Consider the following 22,111-nt stretch of genomic DNA (forward strand, 5'->3'; position numbering starts at 1 on the left):
CAGATTCCTCCATCCATGGGACGTTCCAGGCAAAAGTACTGGAGTGGGGTGCCATTGCCTTCTCTGATCTCCAGTTTGACTACTTCCAATTTACCTTGATTCATGGACCTAGCATTCCAGGTTCCTATGCAGTATTGTTCTTTTCATCATAGGACTTTTACTTTCACCACCAGACACATCCACAACTTGGCGTTGTTTCTGCTTCGGCTCAGCCTTTTCATTCCTTCTGGAGCTATTTCTCTGCTCTTATCTAGTAGCATATTGGGCATTTATCATCCTGGGGAGTTCATCTTTCAGTGTCATACCTTTTTGCCTTTTCATTCTGTTCATGGGGTTCTCATGGCAAGAATGCTGAAGTGGTTTGCCATTCCCTTCTCCAGTGGACCACGTTTTGTCAGAACTCTCTACCATGACCTGTCCGTCTTGGGTGGCCCTACATGGCATGGCACGTAGTTTCATTTAGACAAGGGTGTGATCCATGTAATCAGTTGATTAGTTTTCTGTGATTGTGGTTTTCATTCTCTCTGCCCTCTGATGGATAAGGATAAGAAGGTTATGCCAAGTTAGCTCTTTCCTAAATGTAAATGATATTTTTTGTAATGTGTTATTGATGTATTTTTCTTATTATTTTAGCCAAAACTGGACAAACCAAGACATCTGCAACCAAAGTAAATAAATCTTCAGGTATGTTTTCTACATTAGGATGTTAGACATATTAATTAAATTATTTAAGACGGTTTTGTCAGTAGTCTTGGATTTCATGTGATAAAGTGTTTGTTGAGTGTATACCAATTTTTGAAATTTACAGTCATCTAGAAGTTTTAAGAAGGCATATTTAGTAGACAGTGCTCTTTTCCTGCAGTTATTATCAAAATAAAATAATTTAACTGGCAAAATATTTCTCGTGGTGAATATTAGAAATATTTCCCTTTTTCGTCTTCTCTGTTTACTTTTCTTTTATAAAATAGTCCAGGTAACAAACTTATGGCAAATTATGTTCTATTTGCCTTTTTTGTAGGCTACATTATATTTTAAAGTAACTAATTTAATTTTTTTCTCCTTGCCCTAGTATTTATCCCTCTTTCTGTTTTTCCTATACTAGAAGTAGTAAAGTGAATTTCTTTGTGGTAATAGCATAGAATAGTGAAAGAAACACCTTAAGGGTTCATTTGGGCTAAGGTTACTGCAGTGTGACAAAACTTGGGCATGACTAGGAAATGACTGGTTAAATGACAATATAAAGAGTAGTATTTCTCTTTTTGAGCAAAAATTAAGGTCTCTCTCTGGATATGAACAGTGGATTTGTAAGCTATTTTGATTAAGTATTGTAGATGTTATAATTTCTTTTAGTAACTTTTCAAAAGCATGATCATATTTTTACGGAAGGTCCTGTTAAATAGGGTGATTACCACCATTGTTTATAAATAGGGTAGTGTGCACAGAAATGAGTAAATTTCCCCAGACTTCACAATTTAACGTGGAATTCAGCTTGGATTTAATGACTTCAGCTTGGATTTAATGACTTCTGATCCTGGGCTTTTTCGTCATATACTGTCTTGCTACTTGTTGAGAATCCTGATTTTAAGAACTAAACCTCTTGTTGCTCTCTGAATAAAAAGGTTCAGTTTTTCTTGTTCTCTGGCAGTCTTTTTAGTGACACTTAGATGATCAGAGTCTTTATATAAACATCATTTTGGAATATAGGCAACAGTAATATATGCATATGTACAAAGTGTTAAAGTTCAAAAAGTTCTGTTAAAATAGGACCCATTATGAATGAGTCAAAACAATCTTGATGTGGCCTGACCATGATATAGGTATTCTTAAGGGCTTCCTTGGTGACTCAGCTGGTAAAGAATCCGCCTGCAGTGCGGGAGATCTGGGTTTGATCCCTGGGTTGGGAAGATCCCCTGGAGAAGGGAATGGCTACCCACTCCAGTATTCTGGCCTAGAGAATTCCATGGACCGCATAGTCCAGGGAGTTACAAACAGTCGACTGGGAGCCAAGGAAGTGTGAATTGGGAGGTCCTAAATATAACTGCTTTTGGAACCATTAAAGCTGTCAGAAATGTTTTTATATCCTGTAGTTAGTAATTTTGCTTCTAGTTGATTTGATTTAAGTAACTTGCCTGAATGCTATTTTTTAAGTACCCAAAAAGGGAGGTGAATTATCATTTCTAATTTAGCAAATGATCTGTATCCCTAAAGATGATAGCATTTTATGTTTTGAATAAAATATAGTCTGTTGCTCTTACATCCTTTGTGAGGTTCTTTCAGTATTGTTGATACTAGTTAATAAATAAACCAGTTTTGACTGAGCTTTTGTGATTTAGGGAAGTCAGCGGGTTCTGTCAAATCTGTGGTAACAGTAGCTGCTAAAGGTAATAAAGCTTCAATCAAAACAGGTAAGACTGTTGAAAGGTTATATTGTTTATTCTTAATTCTGTTTTAAAGACTATAATAAATATATCAAAAGCAAGTTTTAAATTTATAGAATTTGTATCTAGCAGTAGCAGTATCTAATAACATCTTGAAAAGTTTAGTAGATACTTTTTTGATACTTAAAACTTAACACACATACAACTTTTGTTTTTAGGTGCTTTGGTCTTTGATAGTTTTTGCCATTGAAGATATTTTTGGAAACATTCTGACTCTGTATAATATTAGGCTGCTATAACCACTTCCCCACTGTTTAATCTTTCTTTTCCTCATGTTTTCAGAGTTCTCACTTCATATTATCTTTCTCAGCTTATAGAACTCCCCTAATATTTCTACTTTAAATATTTTCTTTCCATGTTATAAGAATGTATCTTCCATCAAGAAATGAAACACTAAATTGTAACATGTTGAAACTAACATGATCTGTTTATTAATATATTTTCCCAGTAGACTAATGTAATTGTAAAGAATCTTTGTGGAAATAATAAAATAGAATTTTTGTGTGTGATTTTGGTGTGCTTTTGGCACATGAGGATCAAATTTGTGAATCATTAATAACCCTTAACAAAAATTATATCTCAGTTTATATTTTCTTTAAATCTTACTGGTAAACAGATATTGAAAAAAATTAGAAATACCTGGAAGAGAGCTGCTTTTATAATGAAGTTGAACTACTTATTTACTGACATAGTAGTATGAAACATGCTAAATGACTGAAAAGAGCCTTATAATAATGGTTCAACTCTTACTTTTAAAAGCAAAATCTGGTGGAAAGAAGTCTCTGGAAGTCAAAAAGACTGGAATTGTCAAGAACAAAGACACCAGTAAATCTGTGAATGTACCAGGTAAGCTTGAATTGCTATCATTCAGTGCTTTTGTTTCATTAAATCCTATCTGTATACATTGGAGGTATATTTTGGAGTAGTTGCTTAAAAATCAAAAGGATTGTTTTGTGTTTCAAAGGAAAATTTGTATTAGCTTTGTCTTTAATCAGGTCAGCTTATGGAGACTTGAAATAACAAAATAACCTAGCTTAAGTTCCTGTTTATATTCATTAGTTTAATTGTATTAGTGTGTTTTTCTAGACTAATAAGAGCTCAGCTGGTAAAGAATCCACCTGCAATGCAGGAGACTTAGGTTCGATCCCTTGGTTGGGAAAATCCTTTGGAGAAGGGAAAGGCTACCCACACCAGTATTCTGACCTGGAGAATTCCATGGACTATACAGTCCATGGGGTCACAGAGTCGGACGTGACTGAGCAACTTTCACTTTCACTGTAATCTTGCAGAAAGCTCTGAAATGAAGACAAATGTGGAAGTCAAAACCACTGAAAATGGAGCTAAAGAAACTATTTCAGGTAGGTAAATAGAAATTTTAGTTTATTGTCTTATGTTTAAAGATGAAAGATTAAAAATAAATTTTACTAAGGTTTTTGTATCATAGGTATATATATATGTAGAAGATATATATTACATATATAATATATATAATATTACATATATAATATATATAATATAACATATATAATATGTTGGAAATGACAACCCACTGCAGTATTCTTGCCTGGGAAATCCCACTGACAGAGGGGCCTGGTGGGCTACAGTCTATGGGGTTGCAAAGAGTTGGAAACAGCTGAGTGATTCAACAGCAACAACTATAGGGTTATACCTAGGTGAATTTAAGAATATTGTGATTCAGATCTTCACCTTATCTCTTGATTTTGCTCTCAGAAGAAATAAAACTGAATGTATTATTTAAAAGCCAGTGATTTTTGTAACTGTATCCTACTTAAATTTCTCTGGTCCTTTGCCTGTTACATACATTTTCGTGAAGCTACTGTTTAATCCGTTGTGGAATAAAGTTAGATCTTGATAAATAAAATACATTTGTATGAATTCTTATTTTATTTTGTATCTTCAGCTGCTTTGGAGGCCACAGAAAATGAACCAGTCAACAAGGTCAGGTTTTAATTTCACTTTTTTTTTAAGTGTAAGAGATTGTGACGCAGTGTAGTTTTCTTACTATAAACCCAGGTAAAAAATGTACATATAAGGTATGGTGAAAATCCTGGTCTTTTGTGACCTTGTAAATATGTTTTGAGTTCAAAAATCTTGAGTTGCAGAGTAAGTCACAGAAATTTAGGTGCAGATTATCCTAAGTAGATGTATTTGTTGAGCATTTCTTTTCACTGAGAAGAAAGTATTAGGCCAGCTGGGTTTTTGAGTAGAAAAACAACAGAATTTTGTGAAATTTCTTTTTTTCTTTTTTCTTATGGAAGCAAATGGGAGATACGTTAATACTTAGAATACCAGTTAATTTTTTGTATGTTAGAGGAGCAGGTGGCATTTGCAGTTCTGTTTCAAGGGCATTAAGTTCACTTTGTTTTTCTGTGCTTATATGTGTCATTTTGAATATGTTAAAATTTCATTAATTTAGAAATTAGTGGTTGAGATCTTGAGACCCTTCAGATGCTGAAGATAAGTTCATATTAGAATGGTTGCCCTATTCGTCAAGTAGTAGTGAAGTAGTATGTGTTAACTTACTATTTTGGTTTGAGAAGAATATAAAAATATTCTACTGCTGTTTAAAGCATCAGTAGAATATATAGATTTACTTATTGCATTCTAGAAGGAATCATTTATGAACACAGTTTGCATGCTATTTAAAAATCATTCTCAACTAGCTTATGAAAATTATAATTTCCTACCCTCTCACCCTCCAGAAAGAAAAGTTACAAGTTGCCAATTTACTATAATGCACTTTTGTGGATTTCACCCAACATCCACTAAAGGAAAAGTTGGCATTTTGGGGGGGGGGTCATCTTGAAGAATGAAATAGATCTAAGAGAAGAGAAGGCAGAAATGAAAGTATTTTGTAGTGATGATTGGGTTATGGGGTAAGGATACTAAGAGACTAGGTAAGCTTTTTTATATTGCTTAAAAGGGATTATTTTACTCAGTATGATAAAAGAATATGCCCTGATTTCCAGTAGTCATCTATAGGTGTGAGAGTTGGACTGTAAAGAAAGCTAAGCGCAGAAGAATTGATGCTTTTGAATTGTGGTGTTGGAGAAGGCTCTTGAGAGTCCCTTGGACTGCAAGGAGATCCAGCCAGTCCATCCTAAAGGAAATCAGTCCTGTATAGTCATTGGAAGGACTGATGCTAAAGATGAAACTCCCATTACACTGGCCACCTGATGCAAAGAACTAACTCATTTGAAAAGACCCTGATGCTGGGAAAGATTGAAGGCAGGAGGAGAAGGGGATGACAGGATGAGATGGTTGGATGGCATCACTGACTCAATGGACATGAGTTTGAGCAAACTGGGAGTTGGTGATGGACAGGGAAGCCTGGCGTGCTGCAGTCCATGGGATTGCAAAGAGTTGGACGCGACTGAGCAACTGAACTGAACTAAGCTTATTTGGAGCTTCAAATATTAGCATCACAAGGCACAGGAATGGGAACTGTACATGAAAGAGTTATAGTCAAAGACAGGCAGCGTTATGTTTTTAAACTTGTTTTTTAAGTAGTGGTTACAGAAGAGAACTAAAGACCTTGACTAGATGACAGAATTATTCTGTATACTTAAAGAGTGGGAAAATGCATTTTGTTCTGTTTTTAATTTGTGGTTTAGACCAACTTTCTGAATTAATCAGCATATTAAATGCAATTTAAATTCTAACAGTGATCTGCAGTGTAAAACTTAAATATAACTTAAGTAAATAACAGTTAAGTTTTAATGTCAATTCTGAAATTTGTTTTGAAGGAAACAGAAGAAATGTGTATGGTACTTATTTCTGATTTGCCTAGTAAAGGATATTCTGTTGAAGAAGTTTCCAACCTTGTAAAACCATTTGGTGGTTTAAAGGATATTTTGATTTTATCATCTCATAAAAAGGTAAGAGTTGAAAATAGTTGTGAATTCATGTTGTCTGCAAGCATATTTTGAAAAATATTAACTTTACAAAGCTTGAAGGGTTTTAAGAGCAACACCTCAAAATAAGCTGTCTCAAGCTAAGGCATTTTTAAAATTTTGTATTTTTAAAATACAAAATACAGTTAATCACTTAATTTTAAAGTTTTATTTTATAATCAGGTGTAGTTTTATGGTGGGAAGGATGGATTTCCCCATTAAAAATTTGCTTGAACATTTAACAGAAAATACTTTATATAATAATAGTTTTTTAACAACTTACAAAGTTTTGTTTAGCTGTCTTTACTAGTATTTCTGCTTTTTATTTTTTTACCATTTATATTCAAATGGGAAATAACCATTTTCAGACTCAGACTGATGGAGTCATCAGTACATAGAACCAGCCTAGTTTTATCTGTATGTCTTCAGTTTTCTGTAAGTGTTTATTGCTTTTGTAATTTTAAAACAAAATGTGTTAATAATGAACAACTTGTAGAAGTTATTTATAGGACATGAAAGTTCAGAGAAATTTAAATAATGGAAACAGCACCCTCAGGGTGGTGGGAAGTAGCATTCTTATAGAAAGGAGTTGGTGATCATTAGAAATTTTTGAGAGTCGAACCAGTGTACTTAAGAAAACAAAGAAGGAAGGGATAGTAGGTGTAAGTAATTATATTCAGTTTTACCTTATATCAGAAGTAGATTACTTGAATGGTTGCACAGTTCTACATTAAAAGTCATTGAATTGTATACTTAAACAGGTGAACTTTATGATATGTAAACTATATTTCATTAAAGCTATTTTCTAAAAAGCACATTATTTATAATGTTTCGAGATGGATAAAAATTGAAAAAGAATAAATTTTTTAATATAAGAATTTTATGTGATAATACGTTGAAATGGGGGAGATTGTGAAACTCTGGGAATAAATAATGCAGATTCGTAGTTTGCATTATATACTGAAGTGAATATGCACAAACATAAAATCCAAATACCAATCTAGATTATTTATGCCCAGTTTTGATTAGAGTTGAATAGACAGATAAGTTTTTTGAGATTTAATATTTTTCTAGATGTTATGTGGAAAAATACCAGATTCACTCATATAAAATTTTAAACATTTTTGAAATTAAAATTAACATAAAGCAAAATTGAAATAAATGATTTTTTAAATATTTGTGTAAATGGGAAGCAAAAGATTTGTATGAACATGCTATAACATACTAAAAGTTTGATAAATATGCTGGCTAATGACATAAAGAGATAATTCGTTTTAAAAAACTATAAATAAAATTTTTCACTTCATTAACTATCAAACATATGGAACAAGGTTCAATCGTTTTACTTACCCAGGTATGAAAATTAAAACCAAGTTGTATGGTATTCCAATTTTATACTTAAGAAAATGACAGAACATAATTTGATAACCATTACACATTTCTTTGGTTCTTTCCTTCCTCATATTTCTCATATTTTGTCAATCATTGAGTTTGTTTACTTGATTCATGTTCATTTAATGTCTGCTACATGCTAAATACTGCTCTAGGTAGTAAGGATATAGTGATGAATAAGATAAATAAGATTTCCTTAGTGTCATTTACTACAGTGTCCCTTGTTATTCCTCTTTAGTATTGCCTTATGAGTTCAGTCATTATTTCTTGGTTTTAGTTGTAGTGTTCTTAGTGTGTAGGTCTTACCTTTCTAAGGAATGCATTTTTTATTTTAAAAATATTTGGTAAGTTATAAAATTCATCTGAGTCTTAAGTATTATATTTTTTAAGGAGAAGTAACTTAATAAGACTTTTTTTTGTTCTTCTAATTTCTATTTTAAAAGGCATTTATAGAAATAAATAGAAAATCTGCAGATTCTATGGTAAAATTTTATACCTGCTTCCCAATATCAATGGATGGAAATCAACTCTCAATAAGTATGGCTCCTGAAAACATGAATTTAAAAGACGAGGTAAATAATAGATTTACCATCATATTTACTAGAATATTATTAAAATTTTTAATCAAATTCATTATAATCTGTTTTGTTTTCTAGTTTTCTTCTTTAGGTCATGTGTTTTTTCTCAGACACTAAGAAAGCATCTCCCTGTTTCTCCATAGTCTCCCATCTCATTGTTTGAGAGTTACTTCCCTATTGGGGGAATCCAATCCCTCATGTATGGTGGAAGGGATTATTTCCTTTCATTTCTCATAACCAGCTGGTGCTAGGTCTGATCTGTTTTAACTCCTGAAATTTCTGGAATTTGCTCTCTCTTCATCCCATTCACCTGTGCTTCACCTTTAAGACTCATACTAAAAATAGTTGTTTGTTATATGCTCTGCCTTCAATTTTGTCTCCCTCAAAACCTTTTTCACAAAGTCATGACACTGGCATAAAATTCAAATTTATTTGAATTTAACTGATTTAGAAATCCTTCATTGTTTCTGTGTGGCCTGCAAACATTTACTACTAAGAGGCGCATCAAGCAGAGATACTAGGAATCTCTAGAGAAAGGTGGGAATGCATGTCTTTTGAAAAAACCTTCCATAGAGAATCATTCTAATGTGATATAATTGCTGGGGTAGTTTTATATATGTCAGCATTGAAGAGAAAAAAAATTTAAGAACTCTTGTCTCAAGGTAAAGTTTGTTTTCTGTACATTTAAGCCTTTCATCAGCTAGCTTCTTCCAGCTTTGATGTCTTTGTGTCGTGCCACTGTTGGCCTCTTTATATAATTCAGTAGCATCAGATTGCTGTACACTTAATAACCTTGTGATGTTTTTTTCACTAGCTTATATCTCTGTTCTCATCTTCGAGTTTGCTTTGTAATTTGAGTTCTCTTACTGTCTGCTAAATTAGATCTCTTATTCCTTGTATGTGAATTTGAGTGTCTTTCCCTAAATGGTACCCCGTTACTAGTCTTTAATGTTCTTAGGGGAGTAGGAAGAATTAAAGTTTATGGTCGGGTGTGACTTAAATAACTTTTGTAGGAAGAGGGAAAGATTTTTGGAAGGAACAGAAATTTTGCTTGACTCTCATTTTATGAGGTAGTTCTTAATGCTTGTTCATATTTTATTATAAATCTTGACTAATTAAATATATAAATAAGAAAGAGTGTGCACCTTCAGTCTTCTTTATTTTGCCTTTCTAGGAAGCTATATTTACAACCCTGATTAGAGAAAATGACCCAGAGGTAAATTTTGCATTTAAATGCTCTTGTGCACTTGTTTAATTGATAAAAAACATTGTTTGTTTTATTGTTTTCATCTGTCAAGAATTAAAGAAAATCTTGGCGCTAGTTTTAAAATAATTGAAGTGATGGAGATGTCATATGAGTCTTCTCTTGGTGAAAAAAAATTAGAAATAGAGGATAAAGGAGTCCCTAATGTGAAATATTTTTTAGATTCTGGAACCATATTAACTGACCTGCGTAAATATTGGGTATGTTAGGTATTTTGAGTAAATGTTATGTTGATAGAAAAAAGATTATACTTCCTTTTTTAGTATATTGTTTCACTGATCATTCAGATATAAAATTAATACCACATTATCTTTACCTATATAGTCATTTTCTTACTCTTGTGAGAGAATGTCACCTGACCTCTGAAAAATTAAATTATCGTTAATCTGTGTTTTATAGTTTGATACTTAAGCTGTGTGTGTGTTTCTAATGCTATCTCTTAAAAAACTATAGGTAAATATAGATAAAATTTACGATCGATTTGTACATCTTGATAACTTACCGGAAGATGGACTTCAGTGTGTACTTTGTGTCGGACTTCAGTTTGGGAAAGTGGATCACCATATATACATGAGTAATAAAAACAAGGTAATGAGGTCCCTTCTATTTTAGCTGTATATCTTGTAGAGAATATGTTCAGTTCAGTCACTCAGTCGTGTCCAACTCTGTGACCCCATGAACCACAGCATGCCAGGCCTCCCTGTCCATCACCAACTCCCAGAGTTTACCCAAACTCATGTCCATCGAGTCGGTGATGCCATCCAGCCATCTCATCTTCTGTTGTCCCCTTCTCCTCCTGCCCTCAGTCTTTCCCAGCATCAGGGTCTTTTCAAATGAGTTAGCTCTTCGCATCAGGTGGCCAAAGTATTGGAGTTTCAACTTCAACATCAGTCCTTCCAATAAACACCCAGGACTGATCTCCTTTAGGATGGACTGGTTGGAACACCCAGGACTGATCTCCTTTAGGATGGACTGGTTGGATCTCTTTGCAGACCAAGGGACTCTCAAGAGTCTTCTCCAGCACCACAGTTCAGAAGCATCAATTCTCCAGCGCTCAGCTTTCTTTATAGTCCAACTCACACATCCGTACATGACCACTGGAAAAACCATAGCCTTGACTACATAGACCTTTGTTGGCAAAGTAATGTCTCTGCTTTTGAATATGCTATCTAGGTTGGTCATAACTTTTCTTCCAAGGAGTAAGTGTCTTTTAATTTCATGGCTGCCATCACCATCTGCAGTGATTTTGGAGCCCCCCAAAATAAAGTCAGCCACTGTTTCCCTATCTATTTGCCATGAAGTGATGGGACCGGATGCCATGATTTTTGTTTTCTGAATGTTGAGCTTTAAGCCAACTTTTCCACTCTCCTATTTCACTTTCATCAAGAGGCTCTTTAGTTTCTCTTCACTTTCTGCCATAAGGGTGATGTCATCTGCATATCAGTGGTTATTGATATTTCTCCTGGAAATCTTGATTCCAGCTTGTGCTTCCTCCAGCCCAGTGTTTCTCATGATGTAGAATATGTAGCTGAACTCTATATTCAGTATGCTGTGCAACTTTTAATTCAACTTCTGAACTGTAAACATTATTCAGCCTCAGAACAGAATTATAATATACCATCTTATTTTCTCCTGGGCTGTAATAAGAAGGAAGAACTCCTAGTTTTAAGGGGAAATAGAAACTTGTACAAGGTAGAAAGATAATGTGTGCAAAGACCATTATCTTATGGGGAAGTTTAGACTTGAGTTCATCTAGCCTTAAGTACCTTTGTGACCTTAGCTAAGTTGTTTACACTTTTAGTTCTTGTTTGTAAAAGGAAAGAATGTCAACCAGGTATTTTCTAAAGTCCTTTCCAGTGTTAAAACACACAGAGATAACTCTGTTAAGTTATATGTAAAGAAGTAGAAATAATCATTCCTTATTTTCATAATTTGGCTAAAGCCAAAAGAATAAATCCTTTTTACATTTGCTGTACCCTTTGTCTTTTCTTAATTCAGCCATGTGCCCATGAAAATTAGGGCTTCATTAACTATGTATTGGGGCTTCCCAGGTGGCTTAGTGGCAAAGAATCCGCTTGCTAATGGAGGAGATGCAGGAGACATGGGTTCAATTCCTGAGTTGGGAAGAGCCCTGGAGGAGGAAATGACAACTCATTCCAAATCCTACGGACAAAGGAGCCTGGCAGGTTACAGCCCATGGGGTAGCAAAGAGTCGGACATGACTGAGCAGACATGGACACAACCGTATATTACCTAGAAAGTTCGAAAGGGTTTTATAGCAAACTTGACAGTATTTGCTCCATAAAATACACCCGATCTACCAAGTAGAAGTGAAGTGAAGTGAAGTTGCTCAGTTGTGTCCGACTCTTTGTGACTCCATGGACTGTAGCCTATCAGGCTCCTCAGTCCATGGAATTTTCCAGGCAAGTGGAGTGGGTTGCCATTTCCTTTTCTAGGGGATCTTCCCAACCCAGGGATCGAACCCAGGTCTCCCGCACTGCAGGCAGATGCTTTACCATCTGAGCCACCAGGGAAGCCCGATCTACCAACTAGTAGATACTAATTCTTTTGACATGTTTAAGAAATTTCTTTAATTATGTTTGTCAAAGTTGAGTAGTGTTAACCATATTTACATTATTGTTCAGCCATCACCACTCTCCATCTCCAGGGCTCCTTATAAACTGAGACTTCCTGTCCATCAAACAGGAACTCCCCATCCCTCTTTTTCCTAGCTCCTGGCAACCACCACTCCACCATTCATATTTCTGTCTCTCTGAATTTGATTATTGATATTTTAGGTACCTCATATAAGTGGAATTGTACAATATTTGTCCTTTAGTGTCTGGTTTATTTCACTTAGCATAATGTCTTCAGCATGCTTTGTAGCCTGTGTCAGAATTTCCTTCCTTTTTGAGGCTGAGGCTGATAAAATATCCCATTATATGCATGAACCACATTTTATTTCTACTCATCTGTTGGTTGACACTTGTGCTTTTGCCTTTTGGATGTGTGAATAATACTGTATGAACATGCATGTACAAATACTTGTTCCAATTCTGGCTTTCAGTTCTTTTAGGTATATATTAAAAAATGAAATTGCTAGATCTTATGGTAATTTTACTTTTAATGTTTTAAGAAACTTAATATTTTTTTGTCTTCTCTAAAGGCAATTCTTCAGTTAGATAGCCCTGAATCTGCTCAGTCAATGTACAGCTTTCTGAAACAAAACCCACAGAACATAGGTGACCATGTATTGACCTGCACATTATCTCCAAAGATGGACTCATCAGAGGTAAGATTATTTTGTATCAGTTTTTGTTTGTGCTTTTAGAAAATGAAGGAGACATAAAGGTTATTCTCCCAAAGTTAGAGGATATAATCTGAAAGTAATTTTGAAAATTATTCTTGGGCAGTAGTCAAACTGGTTATGAGTTTAGATAGTTTGTTTTAAAATTTTATTTTGTGATCACTATTCCAGTTTTTATAGTTTATGGAACAGTGTGAATTTGTCTAAATGAGAATAAATTGAGGTAATCTTAGGAAATGTAGTGTATGTGGTCAGAGCAATTCAGTATCCATAGCATGGTTATCTCCAGAATGCAGAGTCTACACTGAGTCCATTTTTACTTCCTCCTGATAGAAGTTTGTTGTTTTATTTTAAATTACTTATAAACTCTCTTCTTATATAAGAAATAAAATTTTACAGTTTCTTGGCTTGCACCACAGTAAAAACACTGTCGTCGTTGTTACTCAGGTCATAGAACTTAGTTACTATTTGTTGAATCTGCTCTCAGAGCTGTTTTTTCTCACATTCTGTTCTGAATTTTTGGTCATTTGCTTTGTAAAGCACCTGTATACCTCTGCTTTTCTTTTTATTGGTCTTCTGAGTTACTTCTGTTATTTCTTGGACTCTGTATCTCCTATTCTCTTGGATTACTTTCTGTTTGCTAGAACACATTATCAACTAATTTTCCCAGAAAGTATGTGTGGCCAGTAGACCTTTTGAATCCCTACATATTTGGAAATGACTTTATTTTTCTCTTACTTATTTCATTGGTAATGTGTTTAGGTGAAGAATTCTTTGCCCATGCTGTTCTTTTATTGTTTGTTTTTTTAGTGGAGTAGACAGACTGTTGATAATTCACACACACACATATACACCTTATCTATTATAAAATAGGCTAACTGTAATATATTGTGTGTGTGTCAGGTGGTTAAAAAGTGCTGTAAAGTACTGTGGAGACAAATCAAGATAAAAGGATACAGAGTGCTGAATGACCGGGTATGCCAGGGGGATATGTGTATTTTAGACTGGTCAGGCCCCTCTGAGAAAGAATTATTTGAGAAACCTAAAAGAAAGAAGAGAGCAAACTCTACTAACATAGCAAGGAGAAGAGGTTTTTGGAGAAAATAAGCACCAAGGCCTTAAGGACAGTTTGGTGATTTGGGAGGATCAGTATGATTAAGTACAGTGAACAAGGTTTTAACTTGGTTTGGATTTTATTTCCTACGTTCTGCAGATCTAAAAATTAGTATGTTCCTTCACCTGAGGAAAATTTTTCTCTTATGTCTTTGAATATTCTCTTCAAAGTTTAATGTTCTGTCTTTTTGAAAGTAGCACGTGTATTGATACTTTGGATGCTATATCCTATTGAATTTTTAAAATTTTCAGAACAGTTCTTAAGAGAGTATTTTTTAGAGCTGTTTTTAAAGGAGTTCTCTGAAATATCTTCAGTCAGTTTTGTATGCTTAACTTGTTCTCTCTTGTGCATTTGTTTCTCTTACTAATTTATGAATAAAGAAGCAAGTTAGCTAATACAGGTATCTGGTATAGATTTCCTTCACTATCATATAGGTTGGTTTTGTTTTCTAAGAAGTTTTCTTTAACAAGAGAAAACTGTTCGTAAGCACTGTGGATAGGGTTTATACTGCCATCTCTAGTTTTCTTTATATATCATTACAATGTAGATGCAGTACCTTACCAGGTATCCTAGTAAAGAAGGCCTTTACTCTGGGATGTCAACTCTCACACCAGGAACCTCTCTAGAAATAGTATTCCATTTTTATATAATATAGTACTCTGCTTTTAATCTGACAAGATCTAAAGAGAGATCATTCTCAATTCAGCACACATGATTCCCACAGAAAAAGCCTCCAGCTAGTATGTAAAGTTCTGAAATGTGGATATTTTTGCTGTTTTGTTCAGTGATGTATTAAGTGCCTGGATCAATGCTTGGTACATTAGCACTGAATTTTAATTCCTGCTTCTTTCATTTTGGGCTCCAGGACATTGCTTTCTTGGTGGTTCAGATAATATGTTTAAAAGGATTGTTGTTAAAATTTGTCCAGCATTTCTATATGTTTTGTATAGAAAGCTTTTTAAGTCAACTAGTCTCCCTTATTAATAGAAGTCTTTTAAAATTATAATTTCACACACAAAAGATGTTGGTATTTTAGGTTTTTATTCTTAGCAGAAGTGGCATTGCCAGGCTTTTAAAGTTAAAATTTTTCCTATTTACTATCAGCATTATGGAAACTTATTTTTCTCATTAATTTCTGTATATCATTTATTCTGTATAACCTTATTTAGAGCTCTTTAAAAATGGGGGGGAAGTTCTAGAACATAATTATATGGACACTGAGAACTACCTGTTTTGATATATTTTTAAGGCATGGTTTTGTCTTTTTTAGCTTAGATTTTTAAGAACTGAAAGCACTGCAGTGATGAATTAAATATTTGAAATCCAGTAGAATAGACGCTAATAAAATACGGAATTATATTACAGGTGAAAGCTGAGAAAGACTCAGAACTAGGAAAGGAAAGGTATGTTTCTTTACGTTTGCTAACACTTTTTATAAGTTGAATTACTGAATTTCTATATTTTATGGTAATTGTTTACTTATAAAAAGTTTATCTTTCATGATAATTTTGTGTGTATATGAGTGTTGTCAGGGTGTGTTTTGTTTTGTTTGAGGGTTCTAGGGGCCTATGTTTGACTTTGGGGCTTTTTGTTACTGTTGTTTTTGCTCTCTTTGAGATATTTACTGAATTTTTTGTTTTTAAGAAAAGAGAATGTATACACACAGTTTGTATTAAATGTATAAATTTGACTTCTTCATAAAATGTTTTACTAAGACTTGAACAATTCAGCTGTGTTATCATTATTTGTTAGACTTTTCTATTCCAAAATAGTTAGGCACAGTAGTAAATTTTCAGTTTTTTTATAGAACCCTTTGAAAGCTCATTGAGTTTTTAAAATGAAAAAGATACCTTTAGTGTGTATTTTGGTATAAAACAAAATAATAAGTACACTGCTTTATATTTTCAGAGGTTGAAAGTTTGTTCTTCAGAGTTTATACAAACTAGTAACTCAACCACTTTTTTGGACCATGTATGGTATATCCTGCGATTAGTGACTTTCTCATCCTGATAAATATCATACTCATTACCACCTTTGTCCTACCGCTGAATAACCCCCCGTTTTACTCCTCATCATTGAGAATCACTCATTGAGAATTCTTTCCCTTTTATAGTAAGGAGTTTACCCTTATTTCTTAGTCAGTTGTAGTAAGAGCTTATCAATTTGAAGGAGGAGTTTAAATGTTTAAATATGGGAAGTTTATCTTACTTGATACACTGCCTAATTATAAGATGCCTGAAAAACAGAATATCTTACAAGTTTTTGTCTCAATTTTTATTAAATGAGACTTTGAAATGGTAAAGCTGATTATAAGTATATTTGTAAGCAATAGATTTGCTATATAGGTTCACACAGACTTTTTAAAGTTGCACATCATTGTGCCAGTTATATTTACATGCCTAAGAAGTAGAAACCAATAGCAGTGTTTGCTATAAAAGCCTACAAAGGGCTGAATAACCACACAGTGCCACATGTGGTAGTATAAATAGACCTGCAGTTTGGGCACAGTAACTGGCTGGTAAGTAAGTAGGCTCTTCCAAAAATCCACTTTATATATTTCACTTGACAGTTTCTTTCATGTGTGAAAGAATAGTTATTGTGTGTGTTTCTGTCATTTTCTCTTTCATTGTTTTGACTTTTAAAATCAGGTGTGTCTTAATTTACAGATAGTTGTCTGAGCTTATAAAAAGAATTTTTAAAGTTCTAGCACTAATTTTTAAATTTCCATCTTGCAATAATTTTTTCTGATATGTATGACATTAGAGAAAAGAGACATGGGATATTGCTGAATACTTCACGTTTCTTTTTTCTGTTTTTTTAATTCACATTTCTTTATTGGAGTGATCCTGAGAAAATACTGATGCTTGTTACATTTTTTTTGTTAAAGCACTTAAATGGATACTAATTCATTAATGTGATCCTCGTTTATAATTAATGTAAAGTGTTTGCTTTTTAAAAGAAATCTCAAATGGATATATTAATAATTTAATAAAGTTCTGCATTTTACCTGTTCTAACTGCCCCCCATGTCAGCATTATTTATCATGTGATTAAGACTGCAAATAAGGGCGCAAAATGAAGTGTTTGCAAGTTCATTAATAATGTTGGGAAAAACTCAGTGGCTGTAACTAATCTTCAGTGTTATGTCTCATTCTAAAGTTTCTCGGAAGTATGTTGTTTAGTCGCTAAGTCATGTCTGACTTTGCGACCCAGTGGACTGTAGCACGCCAGACTTCCCTGTCCTCTACTATTCCTCCTGGAGTTGGCTCAAACTCATGTCCATTGAATCAGTGATGCTGTCCAACCATCTCATCCACTATCGACCCCTTCTCCTGCTGTCAGTCTTTCCCAGCATCAGGGTCTTTTCAGATAAGTCAGCTCCTCCCATTAGGTGGCTAAAGTATTGGAGATTTCAGCATCAGTCCTTCCAATGAATACTCAGGATTGATTGCCTTTAGGATTGACTGATTTGATCTCCTTGCTGTCCAAGGGACTCTCAAAAGTCTTCTCCAGCACCACAATTTGCAAGCATCAGTTCTGCTGCACTCAGCCTTCTTTATGGTCAAACTCTCACACCATACATGGCTACTGGAAAAACCATCACTTTGTACCTTTGTCAGCAAACTTATGTCTCCACTTTTTAATATGCTGTCTAGGTTTATCAAAGCTTTTCTTCCAAGGAGCAAGCAATCCATTTAATTACATGGATGCAATCACTATCCACAGTGATTTTGGAGCCCGGGAAAATTAAATCTATCACTGTTTACACATTTTCCCCCATCTATTTGCCATGAAGTAATGGAACCCAGTGCCATGGTCTTCATTTTTTGAATGTTCAGTTTCAAGGCATCTTTTTCACTCTTTCACCCTTACCAAGAAGCTCTTAGTTTCTCTTCACTTTGTGTCATTAGAGTGGTATTATCTGCATATCTGAGGTGGTTGATACTTCTCCTGGCAGTCTTGGTTCAAGCTTGTGACTCATCCAGCCCAGCATTTCATATGACATACTCTGCATATAAGTTAAAGAGACAGAGTAATAATATATAGCCTTGACTTACTCCTTTCCCAGTTTTGAACCAGTCTCTTCTGTTTCTGGTTCTGTTACTTCTTGACCTGCATACAGGTTTCTCACAAGGCAGGTAAGGTGAATGAAGTAGATGTTTTTCTGGAACTCTCTCTTGCTTTTTTGATGATCTAACGGATGTTGGCAATTTGATCTCTGGTTCCTCTGCCTTTTCTAAATCCATCTTGAACATTCAGAAGTCCTTGGTTCATGTATTGTTGAAAACTCGCTTGGAGAATTTGGGGCATTACTTTCCTATCGTGTGAGATGAGTGCAATTGTGCGGTGGTTTGAACATTCTTTGGCATTGCCTTTCTTTGGGATTGGAATGAAAATTGACCTTTCCAGTCCTGTGGCCACTGCTGAGTTTTCCAAATGTGCTGGCATATTGAGTGTAGCACTTTATCAGTACCATGTTTTAGGATTTGAAATAGATGCGCTGAAATTCCATCACCTCCCCTAGCTTTGTTCGTAGTGATGCTTCCTAAGACCCACTTGACTTTCACACCCCAGAACATCTAGATGAGTGACCATACCATTATTGTTATCTGGATCATTAAGACCTTTTTTGTACAGTTCTTCTGTGTATTCTTGCCACATCTTAATCTCTTCTGCTTCTGTTAGGTCCTTACAGTTTCTGTCCTTTATTGTGCAAACATGGAAAGTGTGTGTATGGGGTTAATCTTTGATCTCATGGCCAGCTTTTATTGTATACCTTCTCTGAAGGTTTTGAAACCCTGGTGTTATGGTGGGGTGGGGATAGGACGGCGATGGGAAATTAGATACTTCTGTACTGAATCCTGCCTTCCTGAAGTCCGTTTTTGGTCTAGTTTCCAGAATATGGTTTTGTTTTCTTTGATCTTTTAAGAGACTGATTTTTTGACTCTGGTGTAAATAATTTCACTTATTTGACTTCTCAGACAGGCTCTTCAAGCTAACTTGGTGAACATTGAAGCTTTTTCCATATTAGCCAGAAAACTAGATACTATTTGAATCCTGTGAAGAAAGCAGTATAATTTTAAAAGACTGACACACAAGAACAAATACAGAATTAAGCTATTTTCCCAAGTAGGCTTATGCTGTCTGTCAGAAGTGTGGACGTGCATAATGATTCATTATGTTAAAAAGATAATAGCTTTTTAAATTTATTGACAAAATTGAAATATGGTGGACAGGAAGGACTTGCTATATCCTAGAGCCAGGAATCAAAATCACCATTTTTCTCTTTCTGAAGCCCAATAAATTGGTAGTTTCATATAGCCCTAACTTGTAAAGCCTTTAGGGTTAATGTGCAGTTCTGTAATGAGGCAGGAATTTGAATTAAATCATTATTGGAAATCAGTCTTTTAAAAATGAAACTTATAAATGAAGTTATAAATTTATAATTTAAAAATGAAAACTCACTTTTTGAGAAGTAATAATTACATGACTGCTTTAATTGAATATCACAGCTTTTTCTTATCTTTGTCATATTTGTGCTTGCCAACAAGTTTTTTCTTGACTTGTGTTAGAATTTGGGACATCAAAAATCAGCCATTTTATATTTTAGTATAAGGGATATGAATTATTTCAAATAAAAGTCTTTAAATCTTTTCAGTATACAAAGGATAGCTTATACATGTGAATAGAATATTATTTGATTAAAGTCTATGGTTACTGACTTTTTAGTTTAAATATTTCTTGGAACTCTTTGCCTTAACAGCTTTCCTATTCAAGAGGTGTTTCTCTCATCTCTTAGGAAAGTTTTCTCCTTTGGAATTTTAAGTTTACCATCTTTGAGGAAGAGAGAAATTGTTTATTGGCTCATATGATTAGACCCTAATGTATAGAAGTTTTTCCAAACTTTTGAAATATTATTAATAATATCTCACAGTATATTTTGCAATATTATCTGTATTACACAGATAATACATCATCTTGCAGTAACTGAAGAGTAGTATATCTTTAATTATTCTCTATAACTGGAAAGATTTAATGTCTTTCTTCTTGTGATATAGCAATGGCACCTACATACTTTATAATAAGACTACATGTTTATATAAAGATGATCTTATCAGCTTTGCCACTAACTTTAAATTTCTGACAAGAGTATTTAAAAGATATTTCCCAAGAAAGTTTTCTTGTAAGTATTACTAATAAATACAGTTCTTGGGAAATTAAAGACAAATCTGTTTCACATCCTAAAGAAAGAGGTGACATGTTAAGAGTGTGAACTTGCACTTTCTGTTTATGTTCCTGTTTGGTAAGGCTCACTTAGAGAATTGTAAATTTTAAAGCATGAGTCGTTAGTTTTATGAACCATGAACATATTTTACTGTTGGGAAGCTAGGATCTAATAATAATTTGCAATGTCTTGAACTCACATTTAGCCTTTTAATATCGGGGGATGGGGGATGACACAGAAGGGGAAAAAATGGTTATAACTTACATGGGTAAAAGGTTCATACCAGTGGTTATAATATTGCCATTATTTCATTGAGCTAAAAAGAAATTATTACTGCAGTGGAGGCTCTTTTTAAAATTTTATATTATCTATATATTTACATCAAAACTTCTTAACCATTTTAATGTTGATTGACTGGATTTCCCAGTGCTTATCGCTATTGCATTAGGAAGTCTTAACAGTTACCATAGGCAGGGTTATTTATAATGGTTGAATTCTCATCATAGTTTGATTTTTGTTTGTGTTTTTGTTTGTATTCTTTTGTTTTTAAATACTTTTAGCCCTGACTTGAAAAACAGTCCAGTTGATGAAAGTGAGGTGCAAACAGCAGCTGATAGTCCCTCTATTAAACCTAGTGAGGTTGAAGAAGAATCTATTCCCAACGTTCAAACAGGAACTTTTATACAGCAGAAAGAGCCTTTTGAGGAAGAACCAGAAAAAACACTATGTGTCTCTGATTTTGCTCTTGAAACATTTGAAGTTGAAACTCAAGGAGAGGAGGTCAAAGTGGAAATTCCTCTTGTAGCATCCACGTCAGCCAGTATTGACTTATTCACTGAAAATGTAGGGGACTCTGTTTTAAATCAGCAGGTGTATACCAGTGACTTTGAGAAGGAAGAAACAGATATTATTAACCCGGAAACAGAGTTATCAACATCTGATAATACATTTATAGAAGAAAAGAACATCAAAGGAATTCTAGAAGACTCTACATCTGAAGCAGATTTCTTTTCTGGAATTACACAGTCTGTGATAGAAGCTGTAGCTGAAGTAGACAAACAAGAAACTGTTTCAGAAATAGTACCATCTACTTGTGTTGTGGCCTTAGTACCTGGAATTTCCACTGGGGATGAGCAGGCAGTGAGCATAAAGGGAATTTCTGAAAAAACTAACATGGATGAGAAGGAGGAGAATGAATTAAATACTAAGGAAGCCAGAATGGATCTGAAAATAGGAAGAGAGAAGGCTGAGAAGAATGATGGGCTGGTTACAGAGAAGCTGGATAAGGTTGTAGCTGCAGTGAAAGAAAAACCTGCAGAAAACTCAGTGACCAAGGCATGTCCAAATAAAACAGTGGTTCAGGCCGATAAGCCTGATAAAACTAGTAAAATTAGTATGCTGGGTGCATCGAATGCATCTAGCAGTAAGTCAGGCCTCAAGACTGATGTGGTCTCTTCTACAAAGGCAAAAGCTACAGCTGCAAAATCTGAAAACCAGAAAAGTCTTCTAAAATCTGTACTCAGAGATCAAATAAATGCTGAAAAGAGGCTTTCAGCCAAGGAATCAGGTCTGCTTAAACCTACAAGTACCAGGTCAGGCTTGGCTGAAAACAGCAGTAAATTAAAACCCATTCAGAGCGGTGTTACCAGAGGAAGCAGTGGAAGGATCTCGGCCCTGCAAGGCAAAGATTCTAAACTGGATTACAGGGATGTTACAAAACAGCCTCAGGAAACAGAGGCCAAACCTTCCACCATGAAACGGGATGACAGCAACAATAAGGTGAGGAGGGCAGGAAGAGCCAATCTTTGAAGTGATTAGTCTCTCTATTGTAGCTAAGGAGTTGGAGATGTAATTCCGCTTTATACTTTCATCTCCTCAC

The 22,111-nt window shown here is 34.4% G+C and overlaps 1 protein-coding gene across 22 annotated transcripts in view; it reads left to right on the top strand.

Moving 5' to 3' along the window:
• The window catches only part of ZNF638 (zinc finger protein 638), a 135,473-nt gene that overhangs the window by 103,188 nt on the left and 10,174 nt on the right, over nucleotides 1–22,111 (top strand). For all 22 annotated transcript variants that reach the window (XM_060412328.1, XM_042246321.2, XM_060412329.1 and 19 more), the window contains 12 exons: nucleotides 634–684; nucleotides 2,334–2,405; nucleotides 3,198–3,284; nucleotides 3,728–3,796; nucleotides 4,360–4,397; nucleotides 6,206–6,337; nucleotides 8,188–8,316; nucleotides 9,497–9,538; nucleotides 10,040–10,174; nucleotides 12,753–12,878; nucleotides 15,373–15,410; nucleotides 20,793–22,011. In XM_060412328.1, coding sequence (XP_060268311.1) covers nucleotides 634–684; nucleotides 2,334–2,405; nucleotides 3,198–3,284; nucleotides 3,728–3,796; nucleotides 4,360–4,397; nucleotides 6,206–6,337; nucleotides 8,188–8,316; nucleotides 9,497–9,538; nucleotides 10,040–10,174; nucleotides 12,753–12,878; nucleotides 15,373–15,410; nucleotides 20,793–22,011 — 2,138 coding nt within the window. The remainder of the gene's footprint in view (nucleotides 1–633; nucleotides 685–2,333; nucleotides 2,406–3,197; nucleotides 3,285–3,727; nucleotides 3,797–4,359; nucleotides 4,398–6,205; nucleotides 6,338–8,187; nucleotides 8,317–9,496; nucleotides 9,539–10,039; nucleotides 10,175–12,752; nucleotides 12,879–15,372; nucleotides 15,411–20,792; nucleotides 22,012–22,111) is intronic.

This window comes from Ovis aries, chromosome 3, assembly GCF_016772045.2.
Source record: "Ovis aries strain OAR_USU_Benz2616 breed Rambouillet chromosome 3, ARS-UI_Ramb_v3.0, whole genome shotgun sequence".
In the NCBI taxonomy this organism is placed as follows: Eukaryota; Metazoa; Chordata; class Mammalia; order Artiodactyla; family Bovidae; genus Ovis; species Ovis aries.